The sequence below is a fragment of the Zonotrichia leucophrys genome, chromosome 15 (assembly GCF_028769735.1).
Source record: "Zonotrichia leucophrys gambelii isolate GWCS_2022_RI chromosome 15, RI_Zleu_2.0, whole genome shotgun sequence".
Lineage (NCBI taxonomy): Eukaryota > Metazoa > Chordata > Aves > Passeriformes > Passerellidae > Zonotrichia > Zonotrichia leucophrys.
Window position 1 is genome coordinate 10,217,917 of NC_088185.1, and position 19,517 is coordinate 10,237,433.

A 19,517-nucleotide genomic window follows, 5' to 3' on the forward strand; every position below is an offset into this window, starting at 1 on the left:
AGCAAAAATTTCTCACTTTCATGCAGGCAATAAAAGCTTGTATTCTTGTATTTCCAAAATGCCAAAACTGTGGAAGTAGTGCAGAGCTTAGCATAAGCTGCCACTGCTGCCCTTTGTCTCACAGAATCTTCTCAGAATAGGTTTAATGCTGCAGCCACGAGGCTTTTCCCATCACTAATGTGTCCCCAGCATGATGCTTATAAAAGAGTCATAATTGTGCCTTTCCTCCATTACTGAGTCTCCTTGCTTTGGCAATTCTTTGGATCAAGGTCTCTGCTTTCCTTTTTTCTGGAGAGGTTGATTTTGTGCAAAAATAATATTCTTTTATTTGCCATTTTGTAAATAAAAGTGCTGGTTCTCACCAGCACTTCCCAGCTCTTATGTCCTGTGCTGCATGGGTAGAAGCAGGAAGAGGTCTCTGGAGAAGGCCTAGCCAAATCCCCTCCTCCTCCTCCTTCACGATGCTGTTGCTGTTTCACACACTTTTTACCTCAGCTGTCACTGGCAGAAGGTTCTGTCCTTTCCTGAGTGCATTTTTCCAGAGGTGGTGAATGACAGGCTCTGCCCTGCCCGCAGAGGGGCTGGGATGGAACTCACCATGTCCACCCTGGGATGGAACTCACCATGTCCACTCTGGGGCAGCCCCAGCCTCACCCCAGAGGGTCTCTCAGCCCCCCAGCAGAGCCTGGGCACCTGCAGCAAATAAATTCCACCTCTTGTCTCAGCAAAATGCTGATTTCATAATGGTCATTAAAATCTTCACTCACCACACACCCTGCACAGCTCCACTGCTGACATTGGCCCCAAAAAAACCTCCTCACACCACAAAGGAAACAGCACTATCACAACCCTACCAGGGTGGGCAATACCCACTCTCAGTACAGTTCCATCCTCCCCCTCACCACAGAAATCCCCATTGCTAATCCAGTCCCAGGCAATGGCTGCTCTGAGCTTTGCCTTTTACTTTACTGATCACTGTTTTAACTTCAAATTCCCTAATAGTGTGTAATCTCCCTGTCTTTGTCTCAGCCCACAAGCTTTTATATCTTATTTTCTCCCCCATTGTTAAGAAGGGGGGCTGAGAGCAGCTGGGTGGGCATCTGGGCAGCCCACCAGGGTGCCACTGCTCTGCTCCACAGAGAATTCCACAGGGAATCACTCTGGGCACATCAATCAGCAAATACAAGCTGAAGGCCCCAAGAGGTGGTGAATGCAAGCACCTCTATTATGTAAGAACTTTTCCTGGAGAATGTTTCAAATAACAATTTCAAGTTGACCTGCATTCAAAGCTTTGCTAAAAATCTCTCAACGATTCCCAAACTGAGCAACTTCCAGGTGTGCAAAATATTAATGGTGACTTATGGTGTCAATGTGCCAAGGGCTGGGAAACCCAATTTATTGTATCAAGTATCCCAGAAAATCAGGCTTCTTCCAGCACCAGGATTCTGGCTGCAGTGGCAAGACAGCAATCCCAATCCTCTTGGACTTCCCCTGAAACCAGATTAACAATTTTTTGTAAATTACTAATCTAAAGCAATTTGTTGTTGTTATTGTTGTTTCCTGCTCTGGTTATGTTTTAGTAGCCAAATACATTTTCCTTCCAGAGAAGAGCTGGGAATCCAGGAACCTGCAGCCCAGGGAGGCAGCAATTAGTGGTTTGAAGTGTTAATGGGACCACAGTGGGAACTGGAAGTCCCTTGAACTCGGCTATTAGCAAATTAATAAAAGGGGTAACACGCTCTCCTGAGTGTTACAAATTTAGCACTAATTAGAACTTCTCTTTCTTAGCTATTTTAGGCAAGAAAATCTTCAATATCCTTTGTTAAATCTTAATCATCTTGTTTGTAGAAGTAAATCATAGGGAAACATTGGTTTCTCCACCCAGCTACAGTCTATTAAACTTTTTCCATTCTCCTTTTCTTTGTGACATGACTTATAACTAGATATTTTGTAATCAGTTGGCTTTATTTATCAACTCTTACCCTGGAGGAAGGTTTTCTCTGACTAAGACTAACCTACAGGCCATTAATTTGTCACAGTCCATCCCTGACTTCTCAAAGATGCCCCCTTCACAGGAACATCAGTGGTCCAATTTATTTATATTTGTTTTATATATTTATTGCTCCTACATTCCAGATGTTAAGCCTCATGGAGTTCTTGTAACTGGCAAGCATCTATTTCTGCCAGAGATATACACATGTAGATCTTTGTGTATTTTAACTCTTGGGAATTATTCACGAGAGAAACTTAATCAAGTTTGCTATGATGAAAAGCCCTTAATTAGAGCAGAAGCCAAAATGTCCTCCTGCTCTTCTTGCACTGCCCAGATCTCATTGAAACCTTGCCTGAAGACCAGAAAACAAATCTCACAGTTGATTGGATATATCTAATTGTGAATTGATGTCCATGCTTTTGCAGATATGTTTCAAATCTTGCCTGGCGGCTGCGTTGGCCAATTTGCCCATACTGAGGAAATTAATTCATTTTTAACTACAGAGCAAAGCTGTGATGTTGAGCAATATATGTCTCCCTTTCTGCAAAGAATATTACTTGTCTCTAGGAAAATCAGTGCATTGCTAAGTGATTGACAGAACTGCAAAAGATTTAGCTTTTAATGTTTAGGAAACACTGATGGAGGAGAGAAAGCCCTACAGGCTGGCTGAGGCAGAACAAACTGACTTCCATTCAGCAAAAGCCATATTGAGCATTAAAGAGGAAAATGGAGATGGAAGGTTACATCTTCACTGATGCCACTAAGTAAAAAGAGCATGTTAGAAGTAATCAGTGGGGAGCTCATGGTTTAAAACACACCTGTACAGGTGCACACCACCAGCAGTGCTGAGAGCTGAAGCAGACACTGTCTGAATATACACCATAAAGCCTGAGCAATACTGGACACTGTCAAGGTGGCTTTCATAAATTAATGCAAGATGATGTTAAAATCTCTATTTTACAACCAATTAGAAAGGGTAGTTTGGCAGCAGCATTAATAACCTCTGAAACAAATGTAGCATGACAAGGAAGATTCCATGACCAGAGCTCAGCTCAGAAGACTGTTTCATATCTAGAAAAACTGGATGAAGACTGTTTCTAGTTAGCCTGTGGAGGGAAATACCAAATACAGTAATTTCTGTTTACTTCTGCTAAACAGCTGGTCAGAGAGTATTTTCTACACTGTGTGAGCCTAAAGCAAGTGTTGTTTTTACTTTTCTCTACTGCATGAGGTAGGATGCAAGTGGTGTTCACTGAGGTGACACTGTGACATCCTGTCTGCCTTTAGGGCTCTAAATACTACCAGTAACTGAGTCCTTTTTTCCCTCCATGTGGGTTATAATTGTGGCAATAAGATGTGTAAACCTGTGAGCTGGGCAGCACATAGATAAATTCCAGCTGATGATTTAATGCTGGTGAATACAAGTCTTATAGTCCTGCAAGCAGCCTGGTACTGGAGAGGACCTTTGAGGTCAATTCATTTCCCTTCTGTCACCGGCAGCCCTCTGAAAGAAGCTGCATGATAAAGCGACCCAGCTCCATTACAAAGTTAATTTTTTTGCCACCATTTCTACTACTGTAATGGTGCAGGAAGAGGAATCCTACAGCAGGTCCTTGGAAATGTAGAAATCTTCCTATTGCCAGCCTTAATATACTCTTATCCGGTTTATTCACATCTTTCTTTTCTGCCAAAATTGTGCTTCTGCTTAAATAGCGCTTCTCCCTCCTGTGTGCTCATCCGTGATGTATTTATAGGGAGTCCTCTCTCAGCATTCACTGCATGAGATAAAACAAGCCATCCTTTTTTTAGACTCCTTTCATATAACAGACTTTCCACAATCTGAATCATCCTTGCAGCTCATCCCTTCACCTGCTCCTGTCTGGGCATGGGGAGCAGAACGAGCTAGAGCAGCTATATATTCTCGTACCAGGGATTTTTACAATGCCATTAATACTGCCTTGTTTCCTTACTGCTCTGTTGTACATTTATATACTCTCTGTATGTAGAATTCTTCAAGCATATAAATTATGTTACACAGTGAGCTATCCAATACTGGTGTGTCATCTCCTCTGGGGCCACTTGTGCTCCTTGGGAGTGTGGTCAGCATCTTGCAGGCAAAATCCTTCAGTGCTTTTCATCTGGTGCTTTTTCATCCTTGATAGCTCCTGCAGAGTGTTTCAGCATGAAGATGTTTCAGCAGTCATTACAAAAGCAAGTGAATCATTCAGAAAAAGCACAATCCATCCATCTTCTTTAGTGTCACCAATTAATAGCTGCTCAGGATGCTTTGCAACCTATAGTTGCTTAAGGGAAGAAAAATAACCACCCCTTCCTGTAGTGCTGTGCTGTCATTATATTCTGTGTTTCCAGCCCAAGCAAGGAAGCTTTATTAAATCCATTTGGCAGTCTGCAACAGGTTCTGATATGGGGCTTTAAATAAGAGTGAAAAAACAGTATAAGAAGGGAACTTAAAACCAATTGATAGACAAGATTATTTCTTTTCATTGGAACCCATTTCTCTTTTCAGAAGCCAGTGGTCAGAGCCTGATATGGTGGCCACACTTCTGTCTGCCCCTCCAAGCAAACAGTGCTGAGGCCACCAGTTTCCTCCACTTGATGGAGCTGGAACAGCCTTTTACTTCATGCTTCTGGCTTGGAATATTTTGCTGCAGACTGTGCAAAATTAGGGACCGTTTTTAAAAGGGAGCAGCGTTGCCTTTGTGGGCAGCTCAGGCTGGGTCTGTGTGCTCATTGCTCCAGTCACAAGCTGCTAGAGCAGAGTCATTGCACCCTTTGGTGAAGCTGTGCCTTGGGCACTGTCAGAGCACCTGGAGAAAATCCAGACCCACATTTGCCAGACCTAAAGATGCATTCCCCAGCCTGCACCAAGCTGCTGACTCCAATCCCTCCTCCCATCTCACCTCCCTGTCTAAAGCACTGTGGCTTTTGCCACTGGCCACACCTCAAGCAGGACAGGAATGCCACCTCTTGAGGGGAATCAGCTCAATCCCAGCCCATGTGGCATAGTTGGAGCTCTGTGCCTAAGTGTAATGGAACCTGATGGAAACTAATTAAAAAGAAAACTATCCATTTTGCTGTCTCTTTAGGGTTTAGTCATAAAAACCTTATGTTGTCTCACAAGCCTAAACAAGTGTGTTCACGTGTAAAAATCAGCCATAAGGCTGCCTGGAGAGTCCTTAATATCTCTAAGCTGCCATTTGTAAGGATGGCCTCAAGCCTGGATCCTGCAGGTAGGAATGACCTTTCTGCTGTCCTCAAACCACCCTGCATAAGTGGGGCATCCCTGCTTCAAAATGGGAAAGAGGGACAAGCCCAGGGATCCTTCACTGACAGTCATGTGCGGTGGATGTTTCTCCATCTGGCCTCGACAGGAGCTGGGAATCAAAGGCAAAGAGTACTTGTTATATTAGAGCTGTGCCAGAGATGTTCAGAGGTTAAGAGAGTGTAAATCTAATAGGAGTGTTTCCTGGTCTTCTCCTCAACCCCAGCTAGGCTAAGTGAATTTCCCTTAAGACACAGGAGTCATCATGTTTTTTTGCAGTGGAAAAAAATTATGGGCTGTGTCCATGGCTGCCCCAAGGGAAAAATCAACATGGTTTAAATGGCAGCTCTCCCCAGTGTCTGTCCAGGATGAGATTTTCAGAAAATTCAGTTTCTTCTGAAACTGGGCTTGTACAGGAGGTGTATCTGGGTGGGTTTCCCTGGGCAGGAGGAGAGGGCTGCTTTTGGGGTAACTCCAGCTGTGTCTCCCTGCAGGCGTCGGAGGTGGAGCGGCAGCTCTCCCTGCAGGTCCACACGCTCCGGGAGGACTTCCGGGAGAAGCATTCGTCCAGCAGCCAGCACATCGTGAGGCTGGAGAGCCTCCAGGCCGAGGTGAGTCACCTGCCTCCCTCCTGCAGGAAGCAGCCAGGCCTCTTGGAGTTGTGTAATGACCCTCTCTGAGCTGGGCAAACACAGTCAGCCAGTGGAGCCACCAGAGGGATGGCAGCACTGGGGCAAAGGACTCTCCCAGCAAGGATTGCTCCATGGTGTTCTGGCTGGGCTGGCTCACAGCACCTTCCAGTGCTGCCTCAGCCACAGCATTCCTGCAAAATGAATGGATGAGAAGGATCTTCCAGGAGCCAAACCATGGCTGTGCTCCTACAGGGCTGCTGCCCAATACAGACTAAACTCTGGTAGGAATGGTGGGAAGGTCTGCAAGGGTTTTTTTCCTCTGTTCCTCATGCTTGCAAAGAAAGCAGCAATCCTCTCTTGCCTCTGAGCCATGCACTTGGGAAAGCAAGGAGCCCCTGCCTGTTTTAACTCAGGTACATTTACAGGAATGAGACAGCTTCCTTCCTTTCCCCTTCCCTGACAGGGTCACTGGGGATCACATAGGAGGAACTAGATGGGTAGAAGATGTCCAACTCTACTACCCAACCATTTCTTTTATTTAAAAGCTGTCTGGAAAAGCTTTTCCTAAAATCTCTCGATTTCTTTTCTCCCTCTCCCACCTACTCCTTGCTGGTCCCTCGCCTTTTCTTCCCCTCCCCTTGGTGTGGAGCAGCAAGTCCTTGAAGTAAGTATGGAGCCTTGGAAAGGGTTTGCCTGCACATACATTGCTGTCACCATGCATGCCTGTCACCATGCATGCCACACCTTGTCTTCTCACCTCCTTCCTGTGTCTTGCTTTCCAAACCCTTTCCCCCTGTGCCTTTCCCTGATCCAGGGCTCATGGCAGAGCAGTGTTTTTTATGTTGTATTGTTATTTACAGCATGTTCATTACTGGTCTGCCCACTAAATATGAAATCTTAACACAATCTCTCCATTAAACCTCTTATTTTTCTTTCTCCAACCCACGCAAATCATGGTGGTGGTGGGCAGAGACATCTCAGAAACCATTAGTCACCTCAGAGCAGCTTTCCAATACCTCCAGCAGCCTTTACTCTGCAGAAATAGCAAGTCCATGTACTTGGCTGATACTCCTTTGTGCAGCCAGATCTTTCCAGCAACCTGGAAAGCAGCAAAGAGACAAGGTCCCAAAGAGGCCAAGAAAACAGTGGGAATTTGCTGAATTTCTCTACACTCCATTAACTGAAAGGAGGCCATGAGGAATATTTAGGGTTATACTGGACTGGTGGACAGACCCCAGAGATCCTGTGTGTACTAATGTGGGAAAAAGCTCCTTCTTCTTGGTGAAACAGAAGAAGTGACCTTGGCTAGTGCTGATTCATCCCTTGCACTGTTCCCAGCTAACTGAGTCACGGAGGGTTTGTTTGGCAAACTGTCCCTTGCCTGAAATCACTGCCCTTGACAATTAAAAGAAATGAACCAATTTTAAAGGCAACCGATCACTGGGAGGCTAAAAATAAGCATGGCACAGAAAGGAGTCTACACAATTGAAAAGACAGAAAAATCCCTGATGGGGACCTGATGAACACACACCAATTAAGAACAGCAATGGGCAGTGCTGTGGCACAGCCCTGCAGGCAGCAGGATCCCACAGGCTCACCCTGGATCCTGCTGGCTCACCCTGTGATCTCCAGCACCCATAAAGGAGAAGATGCCACCATGAGGACCAGCCAAAAAAGTAACAGTTCTTCCCAGTCTTTTGAATATTAAGGTTCAAGGGGTGGGCAGGGGTTGTCTCCACTTAATACTGATTTCAAGGAATATCCTTGCATATTCCTGCCAGTGCACACCCAGCCCCTTTGGAGCAGGCCCTGCAGCCTGGGGAAGGAGTTGTTTCCTTTCAGAGCTTTCCTAAGCTTTAAACCACACACAGAGGTAGTTTCTCTCATACAGGTACAGAACATCTGTGTACATCCTTCTGCCTTTTGCTGTTTCATTGCTCTCCTGGGGATGTGGTGTCTCTCCTCTCTGCTCCCTGCAAAGTCTGACAGGGCCTCTCTTTGCCCTGCAGATCAAGATGCTGACGGACAGGAAGCGGGAGCTGGAGCATCGCCTCAGTGCCATGATGGAGGAGAACGACCTGCTCCAGGGAACCGTGGAGGAGCTGCAGGACCGAGTCCTCATCCTGGAGAGACAAAGCCATGACAAGGACCTGCAGGTGAGGAGGCAGCAGTGAGACTGGGAGGAGACGGGGAGATGCAGTAAAAGTCATGATTTGGGGTAAAAATGGCCACAAACTGGGAGACAGGATAACTAGAGGAGTGAATGGCAGCAAGCAAGGTCCTGGGTGTTTCCCGTGAAGACAGGTAACAGGAACATCAATGTTCTTGACAGCAAAGAGCAGCTTAGGAGGGAGATCTGAGCAAGGAAGTGGGGCAGGGTACTGGGGAAATGAGGTAAATGCAAAAAGAATCAGAGGACTCTGCTTAGAGTTCATTTTATTTAATTCTTAAAAAGTAGAATTGGTTTCAAAGGGGGCATCTCTAGATCCAGAGAAGCCCCTCTTGATCTCTGCTGTTCCAGAGGGCAGTCACTGGCCTCTTAGATCCCAGTGCTCAGGTGGTTTCCCAACAATCTCCATGGTGTTCACAGCCATGAATCACCAAATGTCACTCCCCAGAAAACAAGCTTGGCATCTCTTGGGCTTAGGGCAGAGCAAGGTTTTTCCATTTCACTTCTGTGGTTTACCAAGCACTGGATGCTCAGCTCTGCAAAACAGCCCTGAATATTTTTTCCTAAAAGTATATTTGTAATTTTTTTTTTTAAAAAATGTAGATAGCACTTTCTCTTTGGATCCACTTCCTGCTGTTTTGTTTTCAGCAAATTTCTTTACCTGAGTCCCAACTTCTTCACAATGTTCTCCATTTTAGTGCTGATTAATCTGCTATTTTTATCTTTCTGGATATTCTGGATTCTAAACAGTGTCTAATGACACTTGGAGATTATTAAGCTCCAATAAACAGCAATACCAGCCAAGAGTACTTTCCTCCTGGCTGGAAACCCTGTTTTGTGTCACTCATTCCTCCCTCCCAGCTCCCTCACAAACCGAGAGATTGATCCAGTCCATATTGCCTCCATTAATATTTTTCTGTTTCCTTGATTTTGTTCCCAAGCTGCACCAAAGCCAGCTGGAGCTCCAGGAGGTGAGGCTGTCCTACCGGCAGCTGCAGGGCAAGGTGGAGGAGCTCAGCGAGGAGAAAAGTCTCCAAAACCTCAACACAACCAGCACATCCCTGCTCTCTGAGATAGAGCAGAGCATGGAGGCAGAGGAGCTGGAGCAAGAACGAGAACAGGTATTTGCCCTCCAGCCTCTGGGAAAGCCCACGGGCCTCTGTGACAGTCCCAGAGCAAAAGGGAGTTCAATGCATTTGATCTGGATTTGGAGCTGGAAATTGGGATTGGGGTGTGGCATCAACACCCTTTGACCATATGAAAGTAAATCTCTGCATCCATTTCTAAATCAACATGGCAAATATTTGTGAGGGCTGGCAATCCCACACTGCACTTTGTGACCGTGTTCACAGGGGTCTGAGGATGAGGGAAGAGACAAGGTTCTGACTCCATGTTTCAGAAGCCTTGATTTATTATTTTTAATATATATTATATTAAAACTATACTAAAAGAATAGAAGAAAGGATTTCATCAGAAGGCTGGCTAAGAATAGAAAAAGAAGGAATGATAACAAAGGCTTGTGTGTCGGACAGAGAGTCCGAGCCAGCTGACTGTGATTGGCCATTAATTAGAAACAACCACATGAGACCAATCACAGATGCACCTGTTGCATTCCACAGCAGCAGATAACCATTGTTTACATTTTGCTCCTGAGGCCTCTCAGCTTCTCAGGAGAAAAGATCCCAAGGAAAGGATTTTTCATGAAAGATGTCTGTGACAGCACTTGGCCATGGAGGGAGGCTGTGCATGGCGCTGACGGCCCAGGCTAATGGCAGGCTCTGTTGTTGCAGCTGAGGCTGCAGCTGTGGGAGGCGTACTGCCAGGTGAGGTACCTCTGCTCCCACCTGCGGGGCAACGACAGCGCCGACTCGGCCGTGTCCACCGACTCCTCCATGGACGAGTCCTCAGAAACCTCCTCAGCCAAAGACGTGCCCGCCGGGAGCCTGCGCGCCGCGCTCAGCGAGCTCAAGAGGCTCATCCAGAACGTGCTGGACGGGGCAGACTCCACGGTAAGGTGGTGGCACTGAGAGGCCTTGCCTTGGGCATGTCCCCTAGCCCAGAGCTTGCTGCAGGTGCTGCTGGATCCTGAAGGCCCTGGTGTCTCTCTGTGGCACAGGGCACAGCCCACTCTTTGTGTCTCACATGGTCAGCCAAGAGGCAAGCACATGGGGTTTCACCCTGAAGTGCTCAGACCACCTAAAGTTTCAAGCTCATACAGCTGTCATTGGCCTGGGAGTCATTCTGGAAAATTAATAAAAGTAAGCTTACTTTGAGATTTTCAGTAAGTTAGAGTTTCAGCGTGGATATATTGCCGGTTGTCTTACACATCACAGTTCAGTTCTTTCCTTTGGGATTTTCCTAACCTTGCTTTATTAGCAATAGTACCATAAAAACATCATAACCCCTATGTCAGGAGGTTCTGTCCTTGTGAATGGTCATTGGTAGAAATGTCTTGGCAGGAGCTGCCAAACTCAAATTCATGGCAGGTTAAGGGTTTTGCTGGCACAAGATGATGTCTGTAGGATGTGGTCCCCAGGCTGCTGGGCAGAGGGGGTGGCATGGAGGGACCACTCAGCATCCACAGAAGTGCAGAATTACAAGAAAACACCTCACTTTTTGTTGTGGCTCAAATCAGGCCTGGTCCCATTCCCTACAAGTGGGTTGCATTGCCATTAGTGCTTATTTGGGGTGTTGTGGTGAGGAAAACAGTGTAACCCCTGCAGGGTGCTGTGAAACCCTCCTCACTTGAGTACCTATAGGCAGAGTATAGAGATGAAGTTGTATTTGTTAAATAAAACACAGAGAGTCTTGTAAAAGGTCCACAAACAGAGACTGTAGCCATGTGGGCTACCAAATGGGCAGTAGGTCTCTGTAAATTTGGTTTCTGCCAAGCTCTGCATGCTCTTGGCATCATGTGTGGAAGCACTACCCTTGGTTGAGCACCCTTAGTTGTGGAGGTATATGGAAACAAAAAGCTCTGCCAAAGTCACATTCACATTTTCTTTTTCATTGTGTAGCACCCTCATCCCAAACTGGTACCAAATTAATACAATTGCCTTTTTTAAAGTGAAATCTGAGCAAGAGATTTCTCTCCCGCTCTCAGAGCTCTCGGCGAAGCGACGACGACACCTTAGAGGAGCAGATCAGGAGAACCAGTGAGGATTCACGAGCCCTGAGGGAGTTAATGGAGGGAGAACGGGGGAAACTGAGGCAGAGTTTGGAGGAGCTGCAGCGACTGCACAGCCAGGTTAGCAACTCCCAAACACTTTATATGTGGTCTTGTAACAGCAGTGTTCATCCTCCAAGACACACCTCCCATCAAAGAGACCAACATGATCAATAACCCAGGAGGATTTAGGACAAAATGGTTGGATGAGGGAGGTTTGTTAAACCAAATGCAGAGGATTTAAGCATTCAGGATGAAAATTTCTGACAAATTGCCTGGGGCCCATCTGAAGCATCATCTCAAGCAGCCAGACTTCCTATAGGCCTTTCTCCCAGTCCACTTTTTTTTCTCCCAGTCTCTGTTACTGAAATTCTTCTCAGCAAAAGACCTCAAAGTATGAGGCTTCTTGATATGGGGTACTGGAAACCTGAAGGTATCCAGGCTGACCTGAATTGCTGCACTGAGCCCTTGTGAGGGGTATGTGCACCATTCAATGGATATAAATGTGCTGCTCTGCTTTGCATGGAGCAGGGCTTGACCTCTTCCACAGCAGCATCACAAACCCTCAGAAAAGCACTCCCAGAGAATCCTAATTGTGGCCAGGCTGGCTCCAGGCAGCACCCCAGGGACCAGCTGAGGCAACCTCAACAGCAAGGAATGGTCCACCCCAACACCAGCTCCACACCCAAGCACAGAATCCCATTGCACCCCCACCCTGCATCATCTGTGTACGAGCCCTGTGCCAAGAGCAGGAAATGGACACAGGCATAAAAAGAGGTGCTTGGCAGTCCTTGGCTCTGTGGGACAAGACTCCAGATGCTGGAGGGGATCTGGAGGCTGCAGCAGAAGCAGCAGCAACTGCACTGGAGCATGGAATGGGATTAATGTCCTTGGCTGGTCTTCCCAGCAGTGCTGTATCACCCTTTGGAGAGTAAATAGGAAAAGACAACCCTGCTCAGAAAGTCAGCACAACCTGGGGTGTGACAGCCTTGTGTAGGGCTGTGGGAGCTCCCACCAAAGGGAAGAGAGTGAGAGCATCATTAAATACCCTGGCAGTGGTGGCTGTGTGTGTGCAAGGGTGGGAAATGTCCTGCTTCCACAGCAGCTGATCAGGGCAGAGTGTGGGAGGGGAGCAGCCCTGGAGCCTGTCCTTCCCCTAGGACTGCTCCTCTCAGCAGCGTGGGCACCACAAGAGACACTTGTGAAGGTCCAGCCTTCTGCCCCCAGTGAGACACTGCCCTGGCTGTGCTGCTGCAGTCCTGTGCACCCCACACAGCTTCCCTTGCCCTTAAACACACCTGAGATGGAGAAGACAAGGGCTCGACCTCTGCAACCTGGCAGTGCTGACAGAGACCTTTAGAGACTTATTCAGAGATTTGAGGCTTGTCTGATCTCCCCAAAGTCTCCAGCCAGGAGGGACAGAAGACCAGCCTTGGATTGCAGGTCTGGAACTCTGGGTCTGCTTTTAGAGGTCCCCAGCTGCCAAGGCTCTTAATATTTAGCAAGCACAGGGAGGACTGCTGTTCTGTTTCCTTGTCACACCTCTGTGTGATGTGGAGAAGATGAGGCACAGCTACAAATGCAGCAGCCATTACTCTCAGAGAGGAACTCCAGCCTCCCACAGCCAGTACATGTCTCCCACAGCTTTTGCCTGTTATCCAGCCTCACACTTGCTGCAGGTTAATAATTACTCTCACCACCTCTTTAAGAGGCAACATCGTCTTCTGTTCAGTGCTACAGAAAATTGATGCATGTGGAAATCTGGTCCACCCGGGGGAAGCAGTGCTCTGCTGCCTCCTCATCCCTCCGTTCTGGCACTGGTATTGATACAATCAAAGGGGAGCTGCTTCTAAATGGCTTTTAGGATCTTGTGGCATCACACACATTCAATGCTCCTGCCCAAGAGCGCAGTGAGCAGGTGGAAACAGGAGCCATCCCCTTCTCTCTCTACACTGAGAAGCTATTTCACACCTTCTGCCTGTTTGTTTCCTTCCATTCTTACCTGAAGCCCAGACAGAACCAGATAAAATCCCAAACCTATCCCCAAACATCATGTTTTGGGCCTCTGGATCCTCTGTCTCCTGGGATTTCTGTGGAAGTGCTCAGCACCTTTGACATCCCCCCATCACCACGGCTCTGTCACATCCTTGCTCTGAGGTGCTCCCCATGTGGGGCTGAGGGAGGGCACAGCTCCCCTGTCCCCTGGCAGCCCTGGCACAGCTCCCTGGTCCCCTGGGGAGTCTCTGCACAGACAGGGTGCAGTCACACCCTCCTCCCCCCGGCCCAGCCGTGCCTCACTAACAGCAGATCCTCCCACGCCCTGGATGTGATCAGCCCTTTTTGCCTGTCTGCCCTCTATTTAAAGATTTCTTTGAAGATTCAAGCACTACTGAGCTGCATTTAGAGGCAGGAGGTGGGTCAAACGCTGGAAGGGTTTCCAGGTGGTGGAGTAGTGTAACAGAGCATGTGTGTGCCCTAGACAAAGAAATTAAATGTGTATGAAATACTGTGAAGCTGTGCTAATGCAATCCTTGCATGATTTCACACCCTATTAACTCACTCTGCACAGGACCAAAACCATAGATCATTTCTCAGACTATTAAAGACTCCAGACATATTTTAAAGTCTAATTAAAATTGTAAGATGTGCCAGTAACACCTTCCATGGCATGAAAGAGAATTTTCACATCCTTTGTCTACAGCTTCATATTACTTCAGAAGATGTAAGCATCCTTTCAAAAAATATTATTTGCTGGTAAATTATGTTAGCAATAATTTAACCCTGGAAAAGATCAGAATTATAACAAGCAGACTCAAAGGATGTGTACAAATTGCTTGGAGAGGGACATTTTAGCACTGATGCCATAATCTCAGCAAAGTCACAGGTGGGTCCTGCCCTGCCCAGCTTTCAGTGCTGTTTCTGCACGTTACTGAGGCCACCCTGGTGGCACATCTTGCCCAGTGGAGCATCCCGGAGTCACTCAGCACCTTTCAGGGAGGGTGGCACCAGCACTAACAGCCCCACTCAGCAGACACAGCTTTTTCTATGACCAGGAGACCTCTCAACCTGCAGGTTGGCCCATGTGGCTTTCCCCACACACACACTTGTGCGTTTTCCCGAGCAGCCCTGGGTTTCACAGCCTCCCTGTGCCCGCAGGTGACGCTGCTGAGTGTGGAGATGACGACGCTGAAGGAGGAGCGGGACCGGCTGCGCGGCGCTGCCGAGGACAAGGAGGCGAGCGAACGGCTCCTGCAGGCCATCAGGGACCGCGACGAGGCCATCGCCAAGTGAGTGCCACCAGCGCCAGAGCCAGCCTGGGCGGCACTTTGGGGTGCCATGGCAGGAGATGCCTCTGGAGTGGCTTTTCCTGCTCTCCACAGCAGCTCTGACAAAGCGCTGGTGTTGGGAAATGCTGCCGGGAGCTTGGGAGCAGGGCAGGAGATGCTGAAGCCAGAGCTGCCCACGGCTGGACTGGGGGCATTTAGGAGCATTCTGTGAGCCGTGTTTGTGCCATCCCTGGTGCTGGTGTGAGTCACAGTGAGGAGGAGAGGACTTCAGGGAGCCAAATGCAAACACTAGGTCTGCCCTATTTGTCTATTTTTCTTCCTTTGCTATTCCAGACACACAGCCCTGCTTTCCTGACCATCCCCATTACAGCCTGCCTGGGCTTCTTCCCTAAGCCACTCCCTCTCCTTTCCTGTTCCAAGATCTCTTTTTGCATCTCCAGTCCTGTAATTCTCTGGTTCTCCTTTTGGGATTCTCCCACTGCTTTGGCTCTTTATTTTGCCCATCCTCCTTACAGATCTGTGCAGTTCTGCTCCCCCATACCACAAATCCCCCTTTCTCAGCTCTGTCCTTGGGCTTGCCAAAATGCCCCGAGGAGAGGGACAGACACCTTTACCCCTCTGTGCTCTGCTAGAAAGGATTCCTCTGATAATCCCTTCAACAAGCAGGTGGGCCAGGACACCACTAGTCCAGCTTCTTAGGGGAAAAGACAAGAGGAGGAGCAGGAGAGGGTTGCAGCTCAGAGGGTGCAGGAGCTAAATCAGCCTGCAGCGTTCCTTTTTGTAAGTGGCTGGATCGCCTGTGCTGCCCCTGCTGGGCTAGCTGGCCACCAGACCGCCACGGCAGCGCTCTGGAACACCTCCCTCTGTTGGCAGGGAGCAGGAGCATCCCAGCTGTGTGCAGGGCGGCTGTTCTGGTGCCTGTGGGTTGCTGGCTCTGCCGTGGCCATGGCAACGCTGCCGCTGCCATCCATCCTGGAAACATCCACCCAGCGGCGGGGAAGCGAGCAAAAGGCTGCTCAGGTGCTCAGAGCACAGCCCGCAGTGCAAGGGCACAGCTTCCCCACTTCCCTGGGACCCTGCTGGACAAAGCAGCAGTGTTTGGGGCTGGCTGTCCTGCAGTGCAGGAGCTGTGGGAATGGGGCACGAGTGAGGGGGATGAAGGAGCAGAGAGTGGCAGCAAGGGAAAGCAGACAAGAGCATCTTGTCACTGAAGTGAAAACATCCCTCCCAGACCGAGTGGGCTGGTTGCTGCCTGGGGAGGCTCGTGATTTTCTTCCCACCTCACAGCCCAAGGGTTAAGTTGCTTTTGTTCATCCCATCCCCCCCAAAAATCCTTAGCTCTGAACAGAAATAAAATCACTGCCCGAGGCAGACATCTGGTGTGGAAAATTTTTGCTTGAAGCTGAAGTTTGGCAACATGGGAAGCAATAGGAAAATAGGATCCTTTCAGAGGAAGTGTTAAGCAACCAGTACCTGGAATATAACACCTGGAAGTGTTAAGCAACCTTGGAATATTTCTGTTTATATTCTACTACCTGGAATATAAACACAAATTCCCAAATTGCTCTTCTGCAGGGGAGCACAAGGGAGCTATTACGAGACAAGGAATGAGCTACAGTTAATAAGATGCAATTATTTCTCTCGAAAATGTTTGCAAGGAAAGATGGTTCCCAGCAAGTCATGTTACACTTTCCTATCACACAGCAGTTAATTGAAAACTTAAGCTTTGTGCTCACCTGTGTGCTCCCAGCAGGATGAGCAGCATTTCCCAGCTTGGGCAGCTTAGGAAATTGCTCATCCTGAAGGACAATTCCTTTCCACAAGCAAGGAGCAGCTGGAACATCTCAGCCACTGAGCATTTGGGGCTCTTTGGGTAACTTTGTCCATGGCATGACACACTCAATGGCCACCAAATGTCCGGGAAGAAATGCAGCAGAGGTGTTCCCAAGGGCTGGGACAACTCCACTGAAATTGGGAGCTGTCCTTAAAGTCTAACATTTAATTTAAATAATTTTGACCGTTTATCATTCCTGAAAAGTATATGCTGTGATAAGCTGTTTCTTTCATTTCTTCCTTAGATCCTTCCTTCAGTCAAGTCCCAGGGGAAAGCAGGATTGTGCTCTTTAAGAGATTTTAATGTTTGTTTTATATTGCAGTTTATCGATGGAGCAATCAGACACGAGTCATTTGATTTTTAGCACATATCATTTGTTTTCTATGCATGTAAACAGAAGAAAAAGAGAAAACATTTGAATATAGATTCTACCTTGTTCTAGGACTCCATTTTATTGGCACATCTTGCACATTATCCAGGCACACTATTACCTTACACAGCAGTGTATCAGATTTTTTTTTTCAGTATTCTTATCAGTGTGCATATCAGAAATCTGCTGGTTTTAAGGTAAAGATGTCAAAAGTTCTTCACTCAGATTAATAGATTGTTCAGAATACAACAGAGATGAACACCTTAGGATGTGGGGACTTGCCAGTGAAGGACATAAATTGTAGATTTGTTTAGATATACCTGACTGTTTTAAAAGAAGGAGGTGCCATGCCTGGATTTCTGTCCCTGCAGGAAGAACGCGGTGGAGGTGGAGCTGACCAAGTGCAAGATCGACATGATGTCCCTCAACAGCCAACTCCTGGATGCCATCCAGCAGAAGGTGAACCTCTCGCAGCAGCTGGAGGCCTGGCAGGTGAGGCATGAGCCCACTGTCCCCCCTGCTGTGGGTGTGTCCTGTTCTCTGCCTCAGCACCCATGGATTGGGTGCTTGGGGGTGTTTGGGGCTTTTGGCTCTGCAGGAGCCAGCGATGCTCGTGGGGTGCAGGGGGAGCTGCCCCTCCCTGCTCCGACCCTTTTGGCTGTGAGCAGTGAATTCTGCAGCTCTAAACTCATTGAAAATGGAGAAGCAGACTGTGCCTCACATGGGAAACGTGCATGTTGCTCTGCCCTGGGGTGGGGAGGGGTCTGTGCAGGAGGTGTCCCCAGGCAGGCACACCCTGGTACACAGGGCACAGCATGTCTGTGCATTTCCATGATGGAGCAGACAGGTGGGAGAACAAGGTTGTGCTGATTGTTGCTGCACTGTTTGCATAAACTCTGAAGATCCATCAAGAAGGAGAAGCTAAAATTCCAGTTCTTCACCAAGGTGAAAAAACAAAGTCATGGCAGTTCCACAGCTGCCCTGGAGATGCTCTGCTTGGGGTCAGTGGGGAAAACTCTTGTGAGCAGACAAAGCTGCCTCCTCCCAAACCAGCACCAAGGGAGGGCTACTTCAACAGAAAATAGAGCAGACTCAGGAGCAAAGGTCTGTGCCATTTATAGTGATTTGTTGCAGACCATGCAAGCCCCCAGCTCTAAAACCAGCCTGACCAGTAGAAACCTTTCCCGTACAACCTCGCTCCTGTTTCAACTCCACTGTGTTTTCGTTTCTCTCTCTCTCTCTCTCTTTTTTTTTTCCCTTTTCTTTTCTTCTTTCTTTTCTTTTTCCTGCTTACAGTTTGCTTCCTCAGGGCTTTTTACTATCTGGCTCCTTTGGTTTCTGATCTAGTGGCCTTTCTCAGTTCCTGTACCAACAGCTTTAGTCGTTCACCCCTCCTGCCTTTGAGGTGAGCTCCCCACACCCACCATGCCCTCTCCATCTGCTGCCACCATCACCCACATCCTCCTCTGCCCTCACCATCATCTGGCAAGAGGGGCCAGTGGGGGTCTCCATCACCCACCAATATTCTGCCCACCCCCCCATCCCAGCAGCAGCCAGGGCAGCATCCTGCACCCCATGGTGAGGCTTTACCAGGGCACCACGGGCAAAGCCAGGCTGAGGTGCACATTTTATTAACCCTCTCTAGCCACATATTTAGTATCTGGAAAGGTTCTTGAAAGACAGACTGGGATTTTGCTCTCAGCTTCATTGTCCAAGTGACACTCTGCTCTGCACAGGAGCTGTGAGGATCCAAATTCAGTCTGGATGGGTGCTATAAAGTTAGGCCTACTCTGTGCTAGAGTAAACCCAGCTTAGGGGTTAAGAACAGGTCCTGTTGCAGTAACACAGCAACCCCAGACCTGCTGCCATCAGCTCTCTGAGCTGAGGCTCAGGCCACTTCATGGCAGTAAGTTGTCTCCAACATACTGACCTGAGGTGTTGCTACACAGCAGCAAAATCATTTCCAGCCACCTCCTGTCCCCTCAGCAGCAGCTCAGCCACAGAGGCACAAAACAAGTGGGGTGATTTATGTATTTTGGGGACTGTTTTTCAAAAGAATTTGCAGAAAAGTTTCTGATAAAATAGGATAAAAGTCTCTGCTATAGCTGGGCATAATTGGACTCTTTAATCTGGTAACATTTTGCTTTTGCACACTTCTAGTCTGCATTTCACCAAGGGCTGTCAACAAGATGACAGTGTTCTCTAAGGACATAATCATACAGGCTGCAAAATAGGATTCAAGCAAAAAATCCTCCCCATCCAAGTGCTTTTCTCTCTGACTCACACATCTGACAGACAGGGATCCAATGCAGTGCTCTCTCAATAGTGCATACTGTATTTTTATATATATGATATTTTTGTGTGTATGTATATATATATAAATATACATATAAATCCTTCTCATCCCTTGTTGTATGGTCAACCAAGGACACAGATCTGCCATGCAGGAGCCTGGGTACCTACTTCATTTAGCAGAAGAGGTGCCTTCCAAATCCAAGTGCTGTGCATTTTCACATGGCAGCTTCAGCTCTGGAAACCTGTCTCACTGATACTTCATACTGATGTTCACCTCAACCTCTTCAACTCTCCCTCTGCCTTTCCTCTCTCCAGCCCTGCTCTAAAAAGACCCAAAACTTCCCCAGTCTGTGTAGCTCTGCACCCTCCTGCTCCCACAGGGGAAGCCCCCATACTGAATTCAGGCCCAGGTCATGGCTATCAGTCCTTTTCCCTACAGAAAATGCTGCAACAAGAGATCAGCCATTATTAAGTTTGCAGTCCCAGC

At 47.9% G+C, this 19,517-nt stretch overlaps 1 protein-coding gene across 4 annotated transcripts in view; it reads left to right on the forward strand.

Moving 5' to 3' along the window:
- The window catches only part of BICDL1 (BICD family like cargo adaptor 1), a 49,258-nt gene that overhangs the window by 24,545 nt on the left and 5,196 nt on the right, over positions 1 to 19,517 (forward strand). The window contains exons 3-10 of one of the 4 annotated variants that reach the window (XR_010442144.1): positions 5,771 to 5,887; positions 7,918 to 8,064; positions 9,020 to 9,199; positions 9,869 to 10,087; positions 11,182 to 11,325; positions 14,401 to 14,531; positions 17,107 to 17,227; positions 18,032 to 18,140. Coding sequence is in view for 3 of the 4 variants with exons in the window: in XM_064726856.1 (XP_064582926.1) it covers positions 5,771 to 5,887; positions 7,918 to 8,064; positions 9,020 to 9,199; positions 9,869 to 10,087; positions 11,182 to 11,325; positions 14,401 to 14,531; positions 17,107 to 17,227; positions 18,083 to 18,139 (1,116 nt within the window). In the remaining variant the exon portion in view is untranslated. The remainder of the gene's footprint in view (positions 1 to 5,770; positions 5,888 to 7,917; positions 8,065 to 9,019; positions 9,200 to 9,868; positions 10,088 to 11,181; positions 11,326 to 14,400; positions 14,532 to 17,106; positions 17,228 to 18,031; positions 18,141 to 19,517) is intronic. The other 3 variants (XM_064726856.1, XM_064726855.1, XM_064726857.1) reach the window with 3 other exon arrangements.